The 15,854-nt window shown below is 41.0% G+C and overlaps 4 protein-coding genes across 5 annotated transcripts in view; 2 read left to right on the top strand and 2 right to left on the bottom strand.

The window, feature by feature from the left end:
• The first annotated feature begins 5,120 nt into the window (after positions 1-5,120).
• Positions 5,121-6,655, top strand: LOC135648824 (uncharacterized). Its single transcript, XM_065166793.1, has one exon. It carries the CDS (start codon positions 5,307-5,309, stop codon positions 5,913-5,915), a length of 609 nt encoding a protein of 202 aa, XP_065022865.1. The 5' UTR covers positions 5,121-5,306; the 3' UTR covers positions 5,916-6,655.
• Positions 6,656-7,202: 547 nt separating this feature from the next.
• Positions 7,203-8,184, top strand: LOC135648823 (blue copper protein-like). The gene is made up of 2 exons (XM_065166792.1): positions 7,203-7,410; positions 7,528-8,184. Exons 1-2 carry the CDS (start codon positions 7,239-7,241, stop codon positions 7,959-7,961), a joined length of 606 nt encoding a protein of 201 aa, XP_065022864.1. The 5' UTR covers positions 7,203-7,238; the 3' UTR covers positions 7,962-8,184.
• A 3,589-nt stretch (positions 8,185-11,773) lies between these two features.
• LOC135650288 (vegetative cell wall protein gp1-like) lies at positions 11,774-12,521 on the bottom strand. The gene has a single exon (XM_065169585.1). It carries the CDS (start codon positions 12,448-12,450, stop codon positions 12,001-12,003), a length of 450 nt encoding a protein of 149 aa, XP_065025657.1. The 5' UTR covers positions 12,451-12,521; the 3' UTR covers positions 11,774-12,000.
• Positions 12,522-13,572: 1,051 nt separating this feature from the next.
• Positions 13,573-15,854, bottom strand: part of LOC135586685 (isoamylase 3, chloroplastic-like) — a 31,787-nt gene continuing 29,505 nt past the window's right edge. For both annotated transcript variants that reach the window (XM_065167523.1, XM_065167522.1), the window contains exons 22-24: positions 15,043-15,104; positions 14,754-14,865; positions 13,573-14,046 (exon numbers count right to left, since the gene is read on the bottom strand). In XM_065167523.1, the coding sequence (XP_065023595.1) occupies positions 13,933-14,046; positions 14,754-14,865; positions 15,043-15,104 (288 nt within the window). In that variant the 3' untranslated portion in view covers positions 13,573-13,932. The remainder of the gene's footprint in view (positions 14,047-14,753; positions 14,866-15,042; positions 15,105-15,854) is intronic.

The following is a 15,854-nucleotide window of genomic DNA, read 5'->3' as shown; positions in this document are numbered from 1 at the left end:
AATCTACTTCACTGCTGCCCAGTGCTCTTTGCCTGGATTTGCAAGAAATCTGCTAGTAACACCCACTGCATATGCGATGTCCGGCCTCGTACATACCATTGCATACATTAAACTTCCAACTGCTGAAGCATAAGGAACCTTTTGCATTTTCTCCTTCTCCTCATCACTTGACGGACTCTGTTCTGAGCACAACTTGAAGTGACCTGTAAGAGGAGAACCAACTGGCTTAGCATTGCTCATACTAAATCTTTCCAATACCTTCTCGATGTATTTCTCCTGTGACAACCAAATCTTCTTGTTTTTCCTGTCACGAGAAATCTGCATGCCTAGTATTTGCTTTGCTGGCCCCATGTCCTTCATTGCAAAAGACTCACTCAGTTCCTTCTTCAACCTGTCAATTTTAGACATATCTTTTCCAAGAATAAGTATGTCATCAACATAAAGTAAGAGAATAATAAAATTCTCACCAAACCATTTGATGTACACACAATGATCTGAAGCCGTTCTTTTGTATCCATTTTCTGTCATAAATGAATCAAACTTTCTGTACCACTGTCTTGGAGCTTGCTTTAGCCCATACAAGCTCTTCTTCAACTTGCAGACAAAATTATCTTTACCTTTGACTTTAAAGCCTTCTGGTTGCTCCATATAAATTTCCTCCTCCAAATCACCATGAAGGAAAGCTGTCTTCACATCTAACTGCTCAACCTCCAAGTCCTGGCTAGCAGCAATACCAAGAGCAACACGAATAGAAGACATTTTAACAACAGGAGAAAATATCTCTTCAAAGTCAATACCTTTCTTTTGACCAAAGCCTTTCACAACCAATCTAGCTTTGTACTTTGGTTGAGAACAATATTCTTGAGTCTTCAACCTAAAAACCCACTTGTTCTTCAAGGCCTTCATTCCATTTGGTAGCAGCACCAAATCATAAGTGTGGTTCTTCTGAAGAGCATCCATCTCTTCCTGCATAGCAACTAACCACTTCTCTTTCTGCTCACTCTCAACTGCTTCCTGGTAACTCTCTGGTTCACCTGCATCAGTAAGCATCACATACTCATCTGTAGAGTATCTTCTGGAAGGTTGACGTTGTCTAGAAGATCTTCTCAATTGAGGTTCTGCGGGAACTTGCTCTCCTACTTCTTCTTGCTCAACATGTCCTGCAGGTAAATCAATATCAGGCTCTACACTATTTTCCTGCACATCTCCCCCATCACCCTGATATACTGGAGGAATAACTGGGTCACAATCTGCTAATCCTTCTACAGAAGTCTTGGCTGGTGCCTTTTTCTTCAAATCCTCAAAGGTTTGATCCTCAAAGAAGACCACATCTCTACTCCTGAACACCTTCTGCTTTTCTGGATCCCAAAGCCTGTAACCAAACTGATCATGTGAGTAACCAAGAAAAATACATTCTTTAGACTTACCATCTAGCTTGGACCTCTCATTATCTGGAACATGTGCAAATGCACGACAACCAAACACTCTCAAATACTTGTAGGAAACATCTTTCCCTGACCATACATGCTCTGCAACATCACCATCTAGGGCTGTACATGGTGATAAGTTGATCACATCAACTGCAGTCCTCAAAGCCTCATCCCAAAACCTTTTGGGTAGCTTGGCCTGTGAAAGCATACATCTGATCTTTTCCATGATGGTGCGGTTCATCCTCTCTGCAATTGCATTATGCTGAGGTGTACCAGGAACTGTCATCTCATGTTGGATCCCATGCGACCTGCAATAGTCATTAAACAATCCCATATACTCACCACCATTATCTGATCTTATGCATTTCAATTTCCTTTCTGTCTCCCTTTCAACCCTGGCATGAAACTCTTTGAAGACATTAATAACCTGATCTTTGGTCTTCAAAGCATAAGCCCAAACTTTCCTGGAAAAATCATCTATAAAAGTGACAAAATAAAGTGCACCACTTATACCAAGAACATCAACAGATCCACCAGGAGTTTTTGTCCTCAAAGGACCACATACATCTGTATAAACACGGTCTAAGGCATGCATTTTTCTAGACAAAGCAGCACTAGCAAATGAAACTCTATGTTGTTTACCGGCCAAACAATCAATACAAGGGTTCAGATGTATACCTCTGAGATCTGGTAATACCTCTCTCTTGGAAAGAGCTTGCAGCCCCTTCTCGCTCATGTGTCACAATCGCCTATGCCACAACTCCATACTGAAGTCTTTCTCTGTAGCATTTAACTGCTCACCATAAGCTTTAGCCTGCAACCTGTACAAAGTATGACATTTCTTTCCATTAGCTATAACAAGAGAACCCTTACTGAGCTTCCATTGCCCTCTGTGAAATCTGCTTTCATACTCTTCATCATCTAGTCTTCCAACTGAAATTAAATTTAGCCTCAAGTCAACCACATGCCTCACATCCTTAAGTACCAACTTACAGCCAAGGTTGGTCTTTAAATGGATATCACCCATGCCAATGATGTCTACTGTGCCATAGTTGCCCATCTTGACAACACCAAAGTTTCCAGACCTGTATGTAGCAAAAAACTCCCTCCGTGGTGTAGCATGATAAGAAGCACCTGTGTCAATCACCCAAAATCAAATAATCACCACCCTGCACTGTAGCTGTAGTATTATCCTTTGACTCTGTAGACTCCACTTCTTTTCCCTTTTTCTTGTTCTTCTTAGGTTGCTTACATTGGTTCTTGTAATGTCCTTTCTCACCACAGTTATAGCAAACAATATCTTTTCTTGATCTTGACTTGCTCCTACCCATACGTGAACTGCTTTTAGACTTTGACCTTCCTCTGTTCTCTGAGATAAGTGCCTGTGAATCATTCTGAGATGTTGCCGAACTCTTTCTTCTCAACGCCTCATTCAACAAACTGCTTGTTACTTGACTCATAGTGACAATACCATCTGGCGCAGAATTACTAAGGGAAACCACCAGTGTCTCCCAACTTTCTAGTAATGAACTGAGAAGTAACAATGCCTGCAACTCATCATCAAGAGACATTCTCATAGAGGATAACTGGTTAGTAATACTCTGCATTTCATTCAAATGCTCAGCAATAGAAGCACCCTCTCTATATTTTAGGTTCACAAGTTTTCTGATCAAAAAAGCTTTGTTGCCAGCTGTTTTTCTTTCATAGAGACTTTCCAATTTTTTCCAAAGAGAATATGCAAAAATTTCAGTAGAAACATGGTGAAATACACTATCATCAAGCCACTGTCTAATAAATCCAATTGTTTTTCGATCTAACCTCTTCCACTCATCATCTATCATAGTTGTAGGTTTTGCACTATCCCCTTGCAAAGGTCCATACAAATCTTTGCAATACAAGAGATCTTCCATTCTTGGTTTCCATATCATCCAATTATTTCCATTCAAACTAATCATGCGAGAAATATTACTGGCCTCCATGTTCAAATACAAAAATTAAATCACCAAAACCCCGCTCTGATACCAGTTGATGGGGATATAAACAGGAATAACCTTTGTATAGGAACAAATACTAGAAGACCAAAATACGCAGCGGAATAAAATGGAAACACAATCAAACAGAACACCAAGATATACGTGGAAAACCCCTTCAATGTGAAGGGTAAAAACCACGGGGCAAATTAGAGATAATCCACTATGAGAATAATGAATATACAAATCTCAATCTCTTGCCCAAAACCCAAGCAACAACCACAAGAGAATAACTGGGATACAAGGATCACGTTACTGCCCACAATATCTAAAACCTCCCAAGTAATCACAGCAAGAGCCTACTGTAGATTTGATCTAACCTGAGATGAGAACACTGCTAGATGATTGTGAACAGTCTCTCTGCGTTGTCCTTGTCTTCTTCCCTTTCTTTCTCTTCCTCTTCTGCCTTGTTCTCCTTCTTCTCTTTGGAATCTCGTCGCTACAAAGATCTGCCTCGTTGCTGCCTTTTTATAGCTTTAATCTGCCTCTAAAACGCAGCCACCACACCCCCCTAATCTTAATTAGGGTTAGGTTAAGAGGGGGTGTGAGCTGTGGGCTGAATATGGGCCATCAGCCCAACAATTAGATGTTAGAGATGATTTTGGATGGGTCCTCGGGGTCAAGTTTTAATTTGGTTCTTTTTCGAGTCGGTCTTTAAGAAATTCTTCACACTTGGATTCCTATAAAATTAAGTCGGCCTGATAATGGTCCTCTGATGTTCAAATTAGTACTAAGTTAGACAAGTTAGACGAGTATTGAGTATTATATTATCTCAAGTTTATCTGCATAACTCCTCGTTTATAGTAGACGTCTGATACAAATATTATGTAGTCTATTATTGGTAGGGATCAATCATAGCTATCTTTAATGAGTTATTATGCTTGGAATTGTCCGAGGTCACTTTTACTGTAATGTGTATATATATTAATTATCTTCAAATCTCATGTTTTATTGAATATCTTAATATTTTTACGAATTGTATCTTATTTGTCCAAAATAAAATTTAGTCAGCTTGACATGGCATCGTTTGACTATTCTCAGTCATTCATCGAATAAACAATCCTTCCACATGAAAAATTCTTCTTGCATTCGGCAGATAGCAGTTGTTGAATGCAAGTATGTAAATTTGATCTCTTCAAGCTGTCTTCCTGCTCACCTACTACTCTATTCTATGAATTCCAATCTCAAAAAGAAGATATATGCCACACTGTACCTGTAATTAATTCCTACCTCATCATCTTATGACCAAATCGAATTGACCAAATTCCTAGAATTCGGATAATAAATAGCTCTTTAATATCCCAAAATCCAGAAAATAGATCTCCATATCCCATGATGAATTTTATATGTAGACTCAACCTTAAAAGAGTTGACAAAAGCAATATACTGTGGCGTGTAGCTTTCTCTAAACAAAAAAAGCATAGCTTCAAGATAACTATTTAATCTTTGAGTCAGTCGAAATAATCCTTCTTAATAATATTTCTTTCATAAGACAGAAATATGGTGAAGAAGAAAACATTAATCAGATAAATTATTGAATTTTTCTTTCGGATTAATATTTAACATATATTACTGTCTATAATTGTTTTGGAATAACAGTGAATGCCGCGTGTTAGTTAGGCGACACAGCAAACTGCACGCCACTTTGAGAATCTTTCATCAACCAACAAAACCTACCGCAGTATCCTTCTCTTCGAAGAATGAGATCTCCTTTGTCTGCACGCTTCTTCCTACCCACCAAACCCTCCCCATCGCGACCTTTCCTCCCTCACACTCCCCGAGAAGAAAGGAAGGAAGAAAGGAAGGAAGATATCGCAGCATCTTCTTCCTCTTGTCTTCTATCCCCATGGAGGAGGTGAAGCCGATCCCTCATTCGCCAACCAAGAAATGGTTCTTGGATTGGCAGCGTGACGGCCACCACGAGAGGGAGATGTTGCTCGGCGTCGACCTCTCGAAGCGCTCCTCCCTGTGCGCCGGTGACCTCCTCCAGAACTGCGATCTTCCCCCTCCCCTCAAACTCTTCTCCCCCGTCGAACAAGATGACAAGAAAGCTGTCCGGTCCTCTGGTGTTCGGTCCGAAGGATGCTGTGTTGCTGCCAGCGAGGTCGATCGGTGGGATGGCGACGAGAACCCGAGCTTGTTGAGAGCTCTGCGGCTGTCGCAGACCCGGGCGAGGGAGGCGGAGAAGAGGGCGTCGCAGGAGCGCAGCAGGAACCAGGACCTGGTCGGGCTGCTCCTGGCCGACTCGCTCAGGCTGTCTGCTTATAGGCGGTGGGTGGAGCTGCTGGAGGCCGAGGTGTCGGTGTTGCAGAAGAGGATATTGCGGCCGGCGCAGGGGGAGGAGCTCGGAGACGAAGGCTCCGACCCGGCCGCCGCCATGACGTGGTGGTGCACCCTGGCCTTGTCCCTGGGCATTGTCGGGGTGGGCTTTGCATTAGGACGATGCATGTTCTGATCGATGACTCGCACCGTTTGGTGCAGAATTAGACTGATTCAGGACGATGCCTGTACATTTGAAACCAGTCGATAGAAGAAGATACGGTGCGGAGTCGTATATGAACGACATGTTCGCTCCACTCTACCTCGTTTAGAACAGAGCAGATTTCTCCTCCCCCCTTTCTTTTGCATGACTTGGATTGAAGCGGAAGGGAACTGATCATGATTGCGGCAGTTCCATGTATCAGAAGAGATTCAAAAGAAAGATAACAAGGCAATCATGACCTCTGTGAAAGAGGAAGAACAAGACAAATCAACTAGTAGCGATTTGACTTCGGATGCAGAGCTGGGTGAAGGGAAGAAGGGGTAGCAGGTGGTGGTGCAGACTTGACCACCAAGCTTCTGCTTAGCTTTAGAGACAGGAAACATGAACGCTAGACAAAGAAAAATGGAAGTGGGGCATCACAAGTGTCTTGAGAGGCAAGTATTCTTTCCATGGACTTAGAAATGGAGGGGATTGATTGGAACACTTGATCACACATGAAGTAGAAATGCTGTGTCCAAGAAGTTTCCTTATGTATCATTCAGAATGTGAAGCAGCGGTCACAAATAAGATTTTTGCTGTGCATTTGGTGGTTACTATTCTCATCATCTCAATGTACTTATTCTCGGGTCCGCACAATGTTGGACTCTTTTGTAAGCGCTGAGGATGATTGGATTTCCTCTTACACAACCAAAAGCAACACCTGCTAAAGTTCATCTGACATTGATCCAAACTAAACGATGCAAAGAAGAACACAACTCTCACCGAAAAATCTTCTATTTGTAGAGCTTAGTTTTCTTTTAGCACTTGTTGTTCGTGTTGTTCATGTCACCATTTTAAGAGCACCAAGATGGCCGCTGCGAATTGGGGTCTCCTCTGTTCTTAATGCTTCATATGTACTTTCTTGACTCCTTTTATTTCCCCAAACATTTCAATTATTTACTTCTTTTCCTCCGGAATAGCAGTATATAATCCGCTTAATTAGCTCAACTCATATGGCGAGGAACACAAAAGCTTGATGCTAGCTGTTGAAGGCCCATTGACGAGCTGTGTCATCATCATTGCGGGTGATGAAACCAAAAGGGGGGAGGGGACGAAGAAAAAGCTAAGTAGATCAGATGCGGTCACCCACCCATGGAGATGCATCTACATGGAGTATTCCCTAAGCTATTCCCACCCGTTACTGTCTCAAAGCGCAGAGGACGGAACGCTCCTACTAACTCCAACCAAACCACGTCGGGCTATATAAAGCAACCCCTCCTCTCTTCCGGTGTGTGCAGCTCACCTCGTTTCATAGAAATGGCCGGGTGCACTTCCTCAGCCATCGGCGTCCTCCTCCTCCTCCTCTGCTGCACGATGTGGACGGCGTTCGCCACCGACCACACCGTCGGAGGCTCCACTGGTTGGGCCAACGGGGTTGACTACACTAAGTGGACCTCCGGAAAAACCTTCGTCGCCGGCGACAGCCTCAGTAAGATATAGCTGTGGATATGTGTGTTAGAGCTTATGAACGTATCGAGTCATTGTCGTCATGTAATTAACGCGTTTCACGAGGTCTCGATATTAATCTACGTCATGGCCATTGCAGCGTTCAACTATGGTGCCGGAGTGCACACGGTGGACCAGGTGAGCGCCACCGAATACAGCTCCTGCTCCGCCAGCAACGCCCTCAGCACCGACGGCAGCGGGCAGACGACGGTGAAGCTCTCCAAGGCTGGCACCTACTACTTCATCTGCGGCGTCGCCAGCCACTGCAGCAACGGGATGAAGATCGCGGTCCCCGTCAAGGCGGCGTCCCCCGCCATCTCGCCCGCCACCCCCCCGTCCGGCTCAACCAAGCCTCCCACCGCAGCCACCGCCACCCCGCCCTCCGCAAGCACCACGCCCTCCGTAAGCACCACGCCCTCCACCACCACCCCCACCACCACGGTGGCCGACAAGCAGTCCAGCGCCGGATACGTCTCCTCGGCTTCCGTGGCAATGCTAACCGGGCTGCTGGCGCTCGAGCTGGTGCTCCTTTAGGGTTGGCCAGGGTAGAGACAGTGCTCTTGCTCCTGTTTCTCCATTTCTTCTGTGTTTGGTGGTAGATCATCATCCATCTACTTCCTTACGGCTGTATCGTCTTTGTTCAGCTTGATTTGAGTGTATCGAGTTGTTCCATCCCGGTGCATGGTTGCCATGTTCTCTTTATTGATTCGATTGTGAGGAAGAGATCAGGAAATAAAATGAGTCTTGATTTGATCTATGTGGGGAAGAAGCCAATTGAACCGAGTTAAGAAGATGGCAGTCGGAGTTGATGGATCAGACATCATAATTGATGTACACAGCTTTCTGATATTATAGTGCACATGACCTCATACAACATAATTGTTGGACATCATTCAAGTGTTCAGCTATAAGAGAGAGAGAGAGAGAGAGAGAGAGAGAGAGAGAGAGAGAGAGAGAGAGAGAAGATCAACATCATACTATGAACCTCAAATTGGTGCAGGAATTGCTAAATCACTATCATCTCTGCAACAAGTGAAACATTGCTTCAAGTGCTGAGAAGTAAGACAAGTGCAAGGAAGACATTTGCATGAGAAGTGCAGATGCACCTAAAAATAACATGTTGCCATATTATTAAGTAACGACTGATGTACTATTTCAGCAGACTAAAAGGGAAGAAATATATGCAATTGATTTGAATTATGATCAGAAAAGAATGCATAAAAAGGCTGGCAGGGTTGGTAGGATAACATTATCAACGGAAAAAAATCTCCTTTTTCTCTTCCTCTCTCTCTCTCTCTCTCTCTCTCTTTCTTTGGTAGGATAACATTATCAACGGAAAAAAATCCCCTTTTTCTCTTCATGCTTCTCTCTCTCTCTCTCTCCCCCCATCTCCTTGTAGGGACAAACAGTGGACATGACCGCCCAACAAATTACCTACTCCAAGAAAAGAGAAAGTCCCCTTGACATAGTACACAGGGTAGCCACATAGCTGAAAGCAACAATTTGAAGTAGTTGGTGCAGATCTCCTACTGGGTTTGGGTGTATTATGACCTTCTCCACCACACCTGTCTCCTGATCTCTCTCTCTCTCTCTCTCTCTCTCTCTCTCTCTGTGTACATATTATTGCTTATTAGTGTGGGAGAATGAGTGCAGCAAACCTTTAGAGACAACTAAGGTCTCTTTCTCTCTCTCTCTCTCTGAAGTCATCTTTATTTTTCTGATTGGATTAGTCCACTCCTTTTCCTTGTTATTTCACAAGAGAGTTGAATTTACTTGACTCACAGCAATAAAAAAGGAACAAAGAAGAAGCATTTGTTTTATCATATCTATATGTGATTTGCCTTCAGCCGTCTCATCCATTCATACAATAGTGAAGAATAATGTGCTCTCATAATGTACTTGGAATTCCTTTATTTATAGAATTGGTCACCTACAATTCCATTTTCACCTGATAACATTTCTCTTTTACTATCCGGAAAGAAGTAGATTGGCAATTTCTCCATTGATCCTACAATTCTTAACAAAGACAATTGTATGACAATGCACTCCCTGATCAATGTCTTCTAATTATATACATCACAAACAAAGGATTATATATATATATATATATATATATATATATATATATATATATATATATATATATATATATATATATATATATATATATATATATATATATATATATATATATGAAATCAGTTCAGTTGAATAGAGAATTCATATATCAGAATTGAACTAATAAAATACAATATAATAATGGTTCGAATAGTCTCTACATTATATAGGATATGCAATGCTCTAAATGGAACCACAAAATGAAAATGTGAGAGGTTAACTTTGACTCGAATAGTTTATGCTGGTGGTTCAAAGTTAACAAGTTAAATCGACCAAATGTATAATGCTATTTTTTTCGTGTCAAATCAATGTTTGGTTGGTGAGTGGTACAAATTAGGTTTACGGACTCTCAATGATATCTAAAATCCATGCTTTTATTGTTAATTTGTATACGTGGATAAATATGATTCAAAACCTACTAGCGATGCCTTATCATGAGTTCTACGAACGAAATGAAGATAATAAAGAACTAATGTTGACATGTGGGTGTCGAAGATACGGTAGCATTCTCTTGTTTGGTTGAACAGAGTAATGTGAAGCCCTTCTTATGCTCTTTCCCATCGCATTAGGAGAATAGCCTATTAAAAACCTATACCTAGCGATGGACTAATTATAAATTATCCATTATAATTAGTTATCTTTAGTACGTCGAACCCTATATTTTTAAAATTTATATTAAGATTCTTATATTTATACTTATGAAAGTGAAACATTTAATTTGTTTTTCTTCGTGTCATCGATTTTGTTACGACTTTGCTAAAGATTTATCATTGACCACGTGTTGATTTTATTTTATTTCGGTTTATCACTAATCATATATGATATGTTCATCATTAGTGTGAGGAGAAATAAAATTAAATATTTTACCTATAAAATTTTAATATAAATTTTAAAAATATAGAAACTAAAATATATATAAAAAAAGAGAGAGATAAACAAAGAAAAGCAATGCACTAACTTCGGTGAGAACAGACGAGTATGGATTCGATGCAGTACGAGTGTTGTCTCTCCTTGGAATGTTTGTTGAGACAGGAAGCACTGCATTTCTCCTGCACTATTTAGGACTACGGTGAAGTTTCCTTGGAATGTTTGCTGGGAGAAGACGGGGAATGTTGGTGGTGTGTTAGACATCAAAGATTGTGAAAACAAGAGAGATATTTTAAATATTAATAATTTAATAAATTAAAATAATATTTTCTAATGATTACAGAGAAAATAATAATAATAATATTATTATTAATATTAAAATCATAAGTCCTAACTATTTAGGATCATTATAGAGAAAAATAAAATTTTTATTATATAAAAAATAATTATATCGTAAACAAATTCTAATTCACTATAAATCTTTTCATAATTGAATTATTAATTTATTTTAAGTACTTTAAATCTTATTAGAACTTGTAATGAGTAAACATTAAAAAAAAAAAAACACTCAAACGACTTATTTTGATCAGCTCAACATTAATTAATATTTTCACAAACATTATTATATGCTACGAACGTGAATATCATTCTTACATCATTTTGAAAAAACTGATCATAATAATTATATATATAGATAAAAAAAACTTCTTTCTTTTTAGGATTGATAAATATTCTAGAAGTAATAATTAAATTTAAACTATTTGAGGAGTTCGAGAGAGATATAGAGGAAGAAATTTTGGGTGTCGTCATGTATTAATCTAAAAAAGATTGAGAAAAAAAATTGAAGAGAGATATTTTTTATATTTTGTTTTTTCGTATAATAAAAAAATTATTTTTGAGTAAATATAGACAAGGAGTCGAACCATCTAAATCTTATGTCAAAATATTAATATATATATATATATTTTTACCTGTTTGATCTTTCAAATTTCTCTTTGGAGGTCTTTTCTCCCTCTACCACGTCTCATCTGTCTCTCCCCTCGCAGAGCCTCTCTTTGCTGGCTGCAATCTACCAACCCAACCAAAGATCCTCTGTCTTCCGGCCAACTAAATCGTGTGTTAGGTGGCGGTAGGTGGACGAGCCCACACACACGTGAAGCGAGATCACTAGGTGCAACCGGGAGGCCACGAGTAGATGGCCGCGCCTCCCTCCACTGCCTTACAGCTGTTGAGCGAGTGGGATCTCTCTCTCTCTCTCTCTCTCTCTCTCTCTCTCTCTCTCTCTCTCTGTCTCTCTCTCTCGTTTCACAAAGCCCAATCATGAGAACTATAACAAAATAATTCACCACAGCAATGCTATGTCGACAAACACCCACTGGTTAATTGGAAGCCACTCTTACAAAGTTGCCTAAAGAAGAAGAAGAAGAAGAAGAATTCAAGAAAAGCATGCAGAAGGAGAACCATAAAAGCCATAAAGAAAACAAGAATGGCCACAAATTAACACGAGGAATCTAAATAGAGAGAGACGGAGAAATAGGTGAGGAAGCCACGGCCGAGGGTGACGGCCACAGCGGTGGAGACCCAGGCCTTAGAACGCATACGCAACGGTGGCGACGGCCACGGCCGCGGAGACCCAGGCCGCAGAGCAGAGCCCAGCGGCCCCGCTGGTGGACGGCGGGCTCGGCGCCTCGGTCGGCGTCTGGCTGGCTGGAGGGGGAGCGGGAGGGGAGGAGGCGGGTGCCTCGGGCGCCTCTGGTGCCGGGGTGGGCGCCTTAGGCGACGGCGCCGGGGCCACGGGGGCGGGGACAGGGACGTTGGGGGACGGCGCCGGGGCCGACGGTGCGGGGACAGGGACGCTGGGGGACGGTGCGGGGCCGGGAGCGGGAGCCGGGGTCGGGGGCGCGACAGTGGGAGCGGGGGTAGGAGCTACGGTGGGGGGCTTGACGGGAGCTGGGCCAGGCGCTTGAGCGGTGGAGGCCACAAAGAGCAGGGTCAGAGCCGCCACGAGCAGGCGGAGGCGGGCGCCGGAGGACTTCATGGCGGCCGCGACTGTCAGGTAGAGGTAGAGTTGGAGCGTAGAGAGTGCGTAGCGATTGGACAACCGGGGAGAGACGGTGTATATAAAGGCGGAAAGCCAAACAGAGAGAGAGAGAGAGAGAGACGTAAGGGACAGCGATCTCTATCTATAAATCTCGCAATGCCTGATGTGATGCATTCGACGGACGTGATCAGGGAACCCTGCCCTCCTCCATGGAGAGACACCAGCATGAAACTTCTGTGCAGTTTACGTAAACCATATTCTTCTTTGGGCATCCCCCAATTGCCAAGAAGATTCTCCAATACTCACAGTGCAACTCGTGGTGACAGTTTATTATGACAGACGACAGATTAATCCTTCTTCTGTGTTTTTTGGGTGTTAGAGCAATCATGGATCAACTTGTTCTCCTGTTGTTTCAGGGTGTCATACTCAAATGACTTGAGGGTTTTGGTGAGGAAAGAAGGAGGTGAAGTGCACATGGAAATATGCTTGCTTGGGTGTCTTATCTTCTTCACTTGGGACTGCTGGAGAATGTGCTTCCTGAAAGTGATGCTTACAACCCTAAAGATGTTCTCCATCCACTGAGATGTGCTGGAATTATTAGTGGGGTCGAAACAACGAACAACTAATGGATGGAGAATATGATGGGAGCAGCTCTTTCTCAGGGCACAAAATAAATGCCTGCTTCATCCTCAAACCTCAGGAGAAACATGGAAGAGAATAAAACACACAGTATCACCAAACATAGAGGCTCTGTGATCCTCAAATATGAATTGATTCCATGAATAGAGCCATTTCGAATTTTGGTATTTTACAGATATTATTGACACCCTAAAGACAAAAATATAAAAGTGTTGCTTATTCTATGAATTAACTTTCAGTTGAGAATGAAGAGAATAGAGTCAACCAAGTCCATAGTCTCAGATCGCCGATATCACAGACCTAAATAGCATCATCAAACAAGTGGAAGATCTCAAGACTGGAGAGGTAGCTTCAATTTGCTGATTATACTCAGCACTGGTCAAAGCAACCTCTGCTCTGTGCCGTATGCTTGTAGAGATTAAGCTTAGATTCGTCTAAAACTGATGCTTGTAGAGTTACAGCACAGATTTACTAATGACATGCGAAAATGATTTGACCATTTAACAGAAAGATCGACAAGAACTTGCAGAATTCTGACAAAACTTGCAGAACATGTGAGAAGAAGATTAAACACCTGACTCTAAATAAGAGAAAGGGCAAAAGTTCAGAACATTATTTCTTATTATGTATCAATTTTCTAAAATTTATTTATGGGATAGTTATAGCTGATAATTCCCTTCAATCCAACCCCCTGCCTCTCTCCTTTTTAATTCTCCTTCGTCTCCCTCTCCGACCTCCTATATAATGTCAGCAGATGGACTGACTAACCCTTAGGCAGGAATTTGTCAAACAGTGGGAGTCCTTTATTGATCATGATTCTGGAGAACAAATGTCACAGGATCATGGCTTTGCCTCAAGGAGAACTGCAGAATATGAAGCGATATTGTAACTGGTGTTGCTGAATGGTACACCTTCGGGAACAAAATCTTTGGGAGATTCCAGATTTGTGTCAACCTGCAATATTGACAAAAAAAATCATCAGTACTAAATATGAATAATTCACAACCATAATTTGGGCATTAGTGTTCAACTTGGTAAAGTTTCACATGCTTCAATTTAGAATCTAAAAACTCTCTAGGTTAGAGTATCTGCCTTTGCTCAACTAGACCAAATCAACATAAGGATGCTGAGTTCCAGCAATAGCATTACCAGTAAAGTTCGTTTAACAAGAATGCACTCAAAAGAGACTTGCATACAAACAACAGAGAATCACATTTAGCGTTATTAGCATAAACAAGCAAGCACGTATGGAGTACAATTCATGAATGGATACATAAGAATTGATCATAAGAGGACATGAAAAATGGAGCATATCTTTCATCATGTTCATACAGTACATGGTGTGTTCTAAGCTTTCTTAAAAACTAAGTTCAATAAGACAAAAAAAAAAACAAGAATCTCTCAACTTTATTCCAATTTTCTCAAGTAAGAGAGTTAAAATTATGGTTGTAGCATGAATATTTTTGCTCTGCATACTAGGAGATGAGGAGCCGATTAATATGTTATATAATATTTGCAGCTCAAGTCTGCATCAAAATGCAATGCTAGAAGATGCCATATGCAGCTGCTAATTACATGGAATGAGTCATGGAAAAGTTTGTGCTATCAACTAGTCAATTATTAACTCCAAGGAAATTAGAAAATAATGGAAGAATTCATACCACTCGGTGCCATCTCTTCTTATGCGGTGGTGAAGGTACTGCAGCTTTGACATAATAATCATGAGCATTAAAAGCCAAATATATGTCTCCTCCAAACTGATCATCATGAAGCCTATGATTAAAGATTCTTATGAGAAGCTGACAGAAAATTAGGATAAGCTTTTGACTTTTGCTAGTCTCTAAGTGTATATAGACAAGCTGAAAAAGGCCTTTAAATAATTGGCATTAGCAAGAAAATGATAACATAATGAGTATAATTTCATATAAATGGGAGATATCCTTTTCTTACGTAAATGCTAAGAATTTGCTCTCCTGGTTGCTCCAGTTGTCTTCATGCCATGCAACATCACTCTGCAAAACAGATGTTCATTTTGTCAGTTCATATAATTCCATAGTTGCTTCAGGTGACAAGATAACTTCATCACTTATTAATGGAACCAATGAGGACAACCCTAAGTTTATCATAGAAAATGATGAGAAAACAAACAAAATTTAGTGCCATGTCCACACATGTAGGCAAACAGTTGCAGAGGACTTGTAGCCCAAGCCAGCTGTAAACATCCCTCACAGCCACACATTCTTTAATAAGTAGACCTCATCCTCAGAGTTAAGTTGCTGCTGCCATAAGGCCAATTGTTTAACATCGCAAAGTTCAAGGAACTTCAATAAGTTTAGGTTCACTTAGATCCCAATTGCACCTGAAGAAGTTAAGCTGCTGCCATAAGGCCCAATTATTTTCTCTACAAAGGTAAAACTTAAAAGTCCAGTGAAATTGAATAGTTTCTGTAGGTAGGCTCAAACTTAACAATTCTTTTCAAGTACATACCAATAATTAGTTATTCTTCTGAGTTTATATAGTTGGATCTATAAGATCCCCGAATATATATAGATAAGGATTGTGCAAAGTTGCATTTTGCAGTAAAGAGAAATGTTGTAAATTTATTTATAAAAATTCATGTTGCAAAGACAAGATCTTTAGTTAAACATCATGAAGGCATACCCACTAGAGTGTTATACTCCACTAGTTCTCACAAAATAGATATTATGTAGAAATACTTACCAGTTAAGAACATAAAATGCTTTTCTATATTCACATATATT

Source organism: Musa acuminata, chromosome BXJ3-9 (assembly GCF_036884655.1).
Source record: "Musa acuminata AAA Group cultivar baxijiao chromosome BXJ3-9, Cavendish_Baxijiao_AAA, whole genome shotgun sequence".
NCBI classification, from domain to species: Eukaryota; Viridiplantae; Streptophyta; class Magnoliopsida; order Zingiberales; family Musaceae; genus Musa; species Musa acuminata.
The sequence above is the reverse complement of the archived record's forward strand: the minus strand, read 5'-3'. Positions and strand labels throughout refer to the sequence as shown.

Excerpts from the sequence above, each read along its gene's own strand:
- LOC135648824 (XM_065166793.1), top strand. The coding sequence starts at position 5,307 with ATGGAGGAGGTGAAGCCGATCCCTCATTCGCCAACCAAGAAATGGTTC.
- LOC135648823 (XM_065166792.1), top strand. The coding sequence starts at position 7,239 with ATGGCCGGGTGCACTTCCTCAGCCATCGGCGTCCTCCTCCTCCTCCTC. Across the intron at positions 7,411-7,527 it reads CGTCGCCGGCGACAGCCTCA|CGTTCAACTATGGTGCCGGA; the intron begins GTAAGATATAGC and ends TGGCCATTGCAG.
- LOC135650288 (XM_065169585.1), bottom strand. The coding sequence starts at position 12,450 with ATGAAGTCCTCCGGCGCCCGCCTCCGCCTGCTCGTGGCGGCTCTGACC.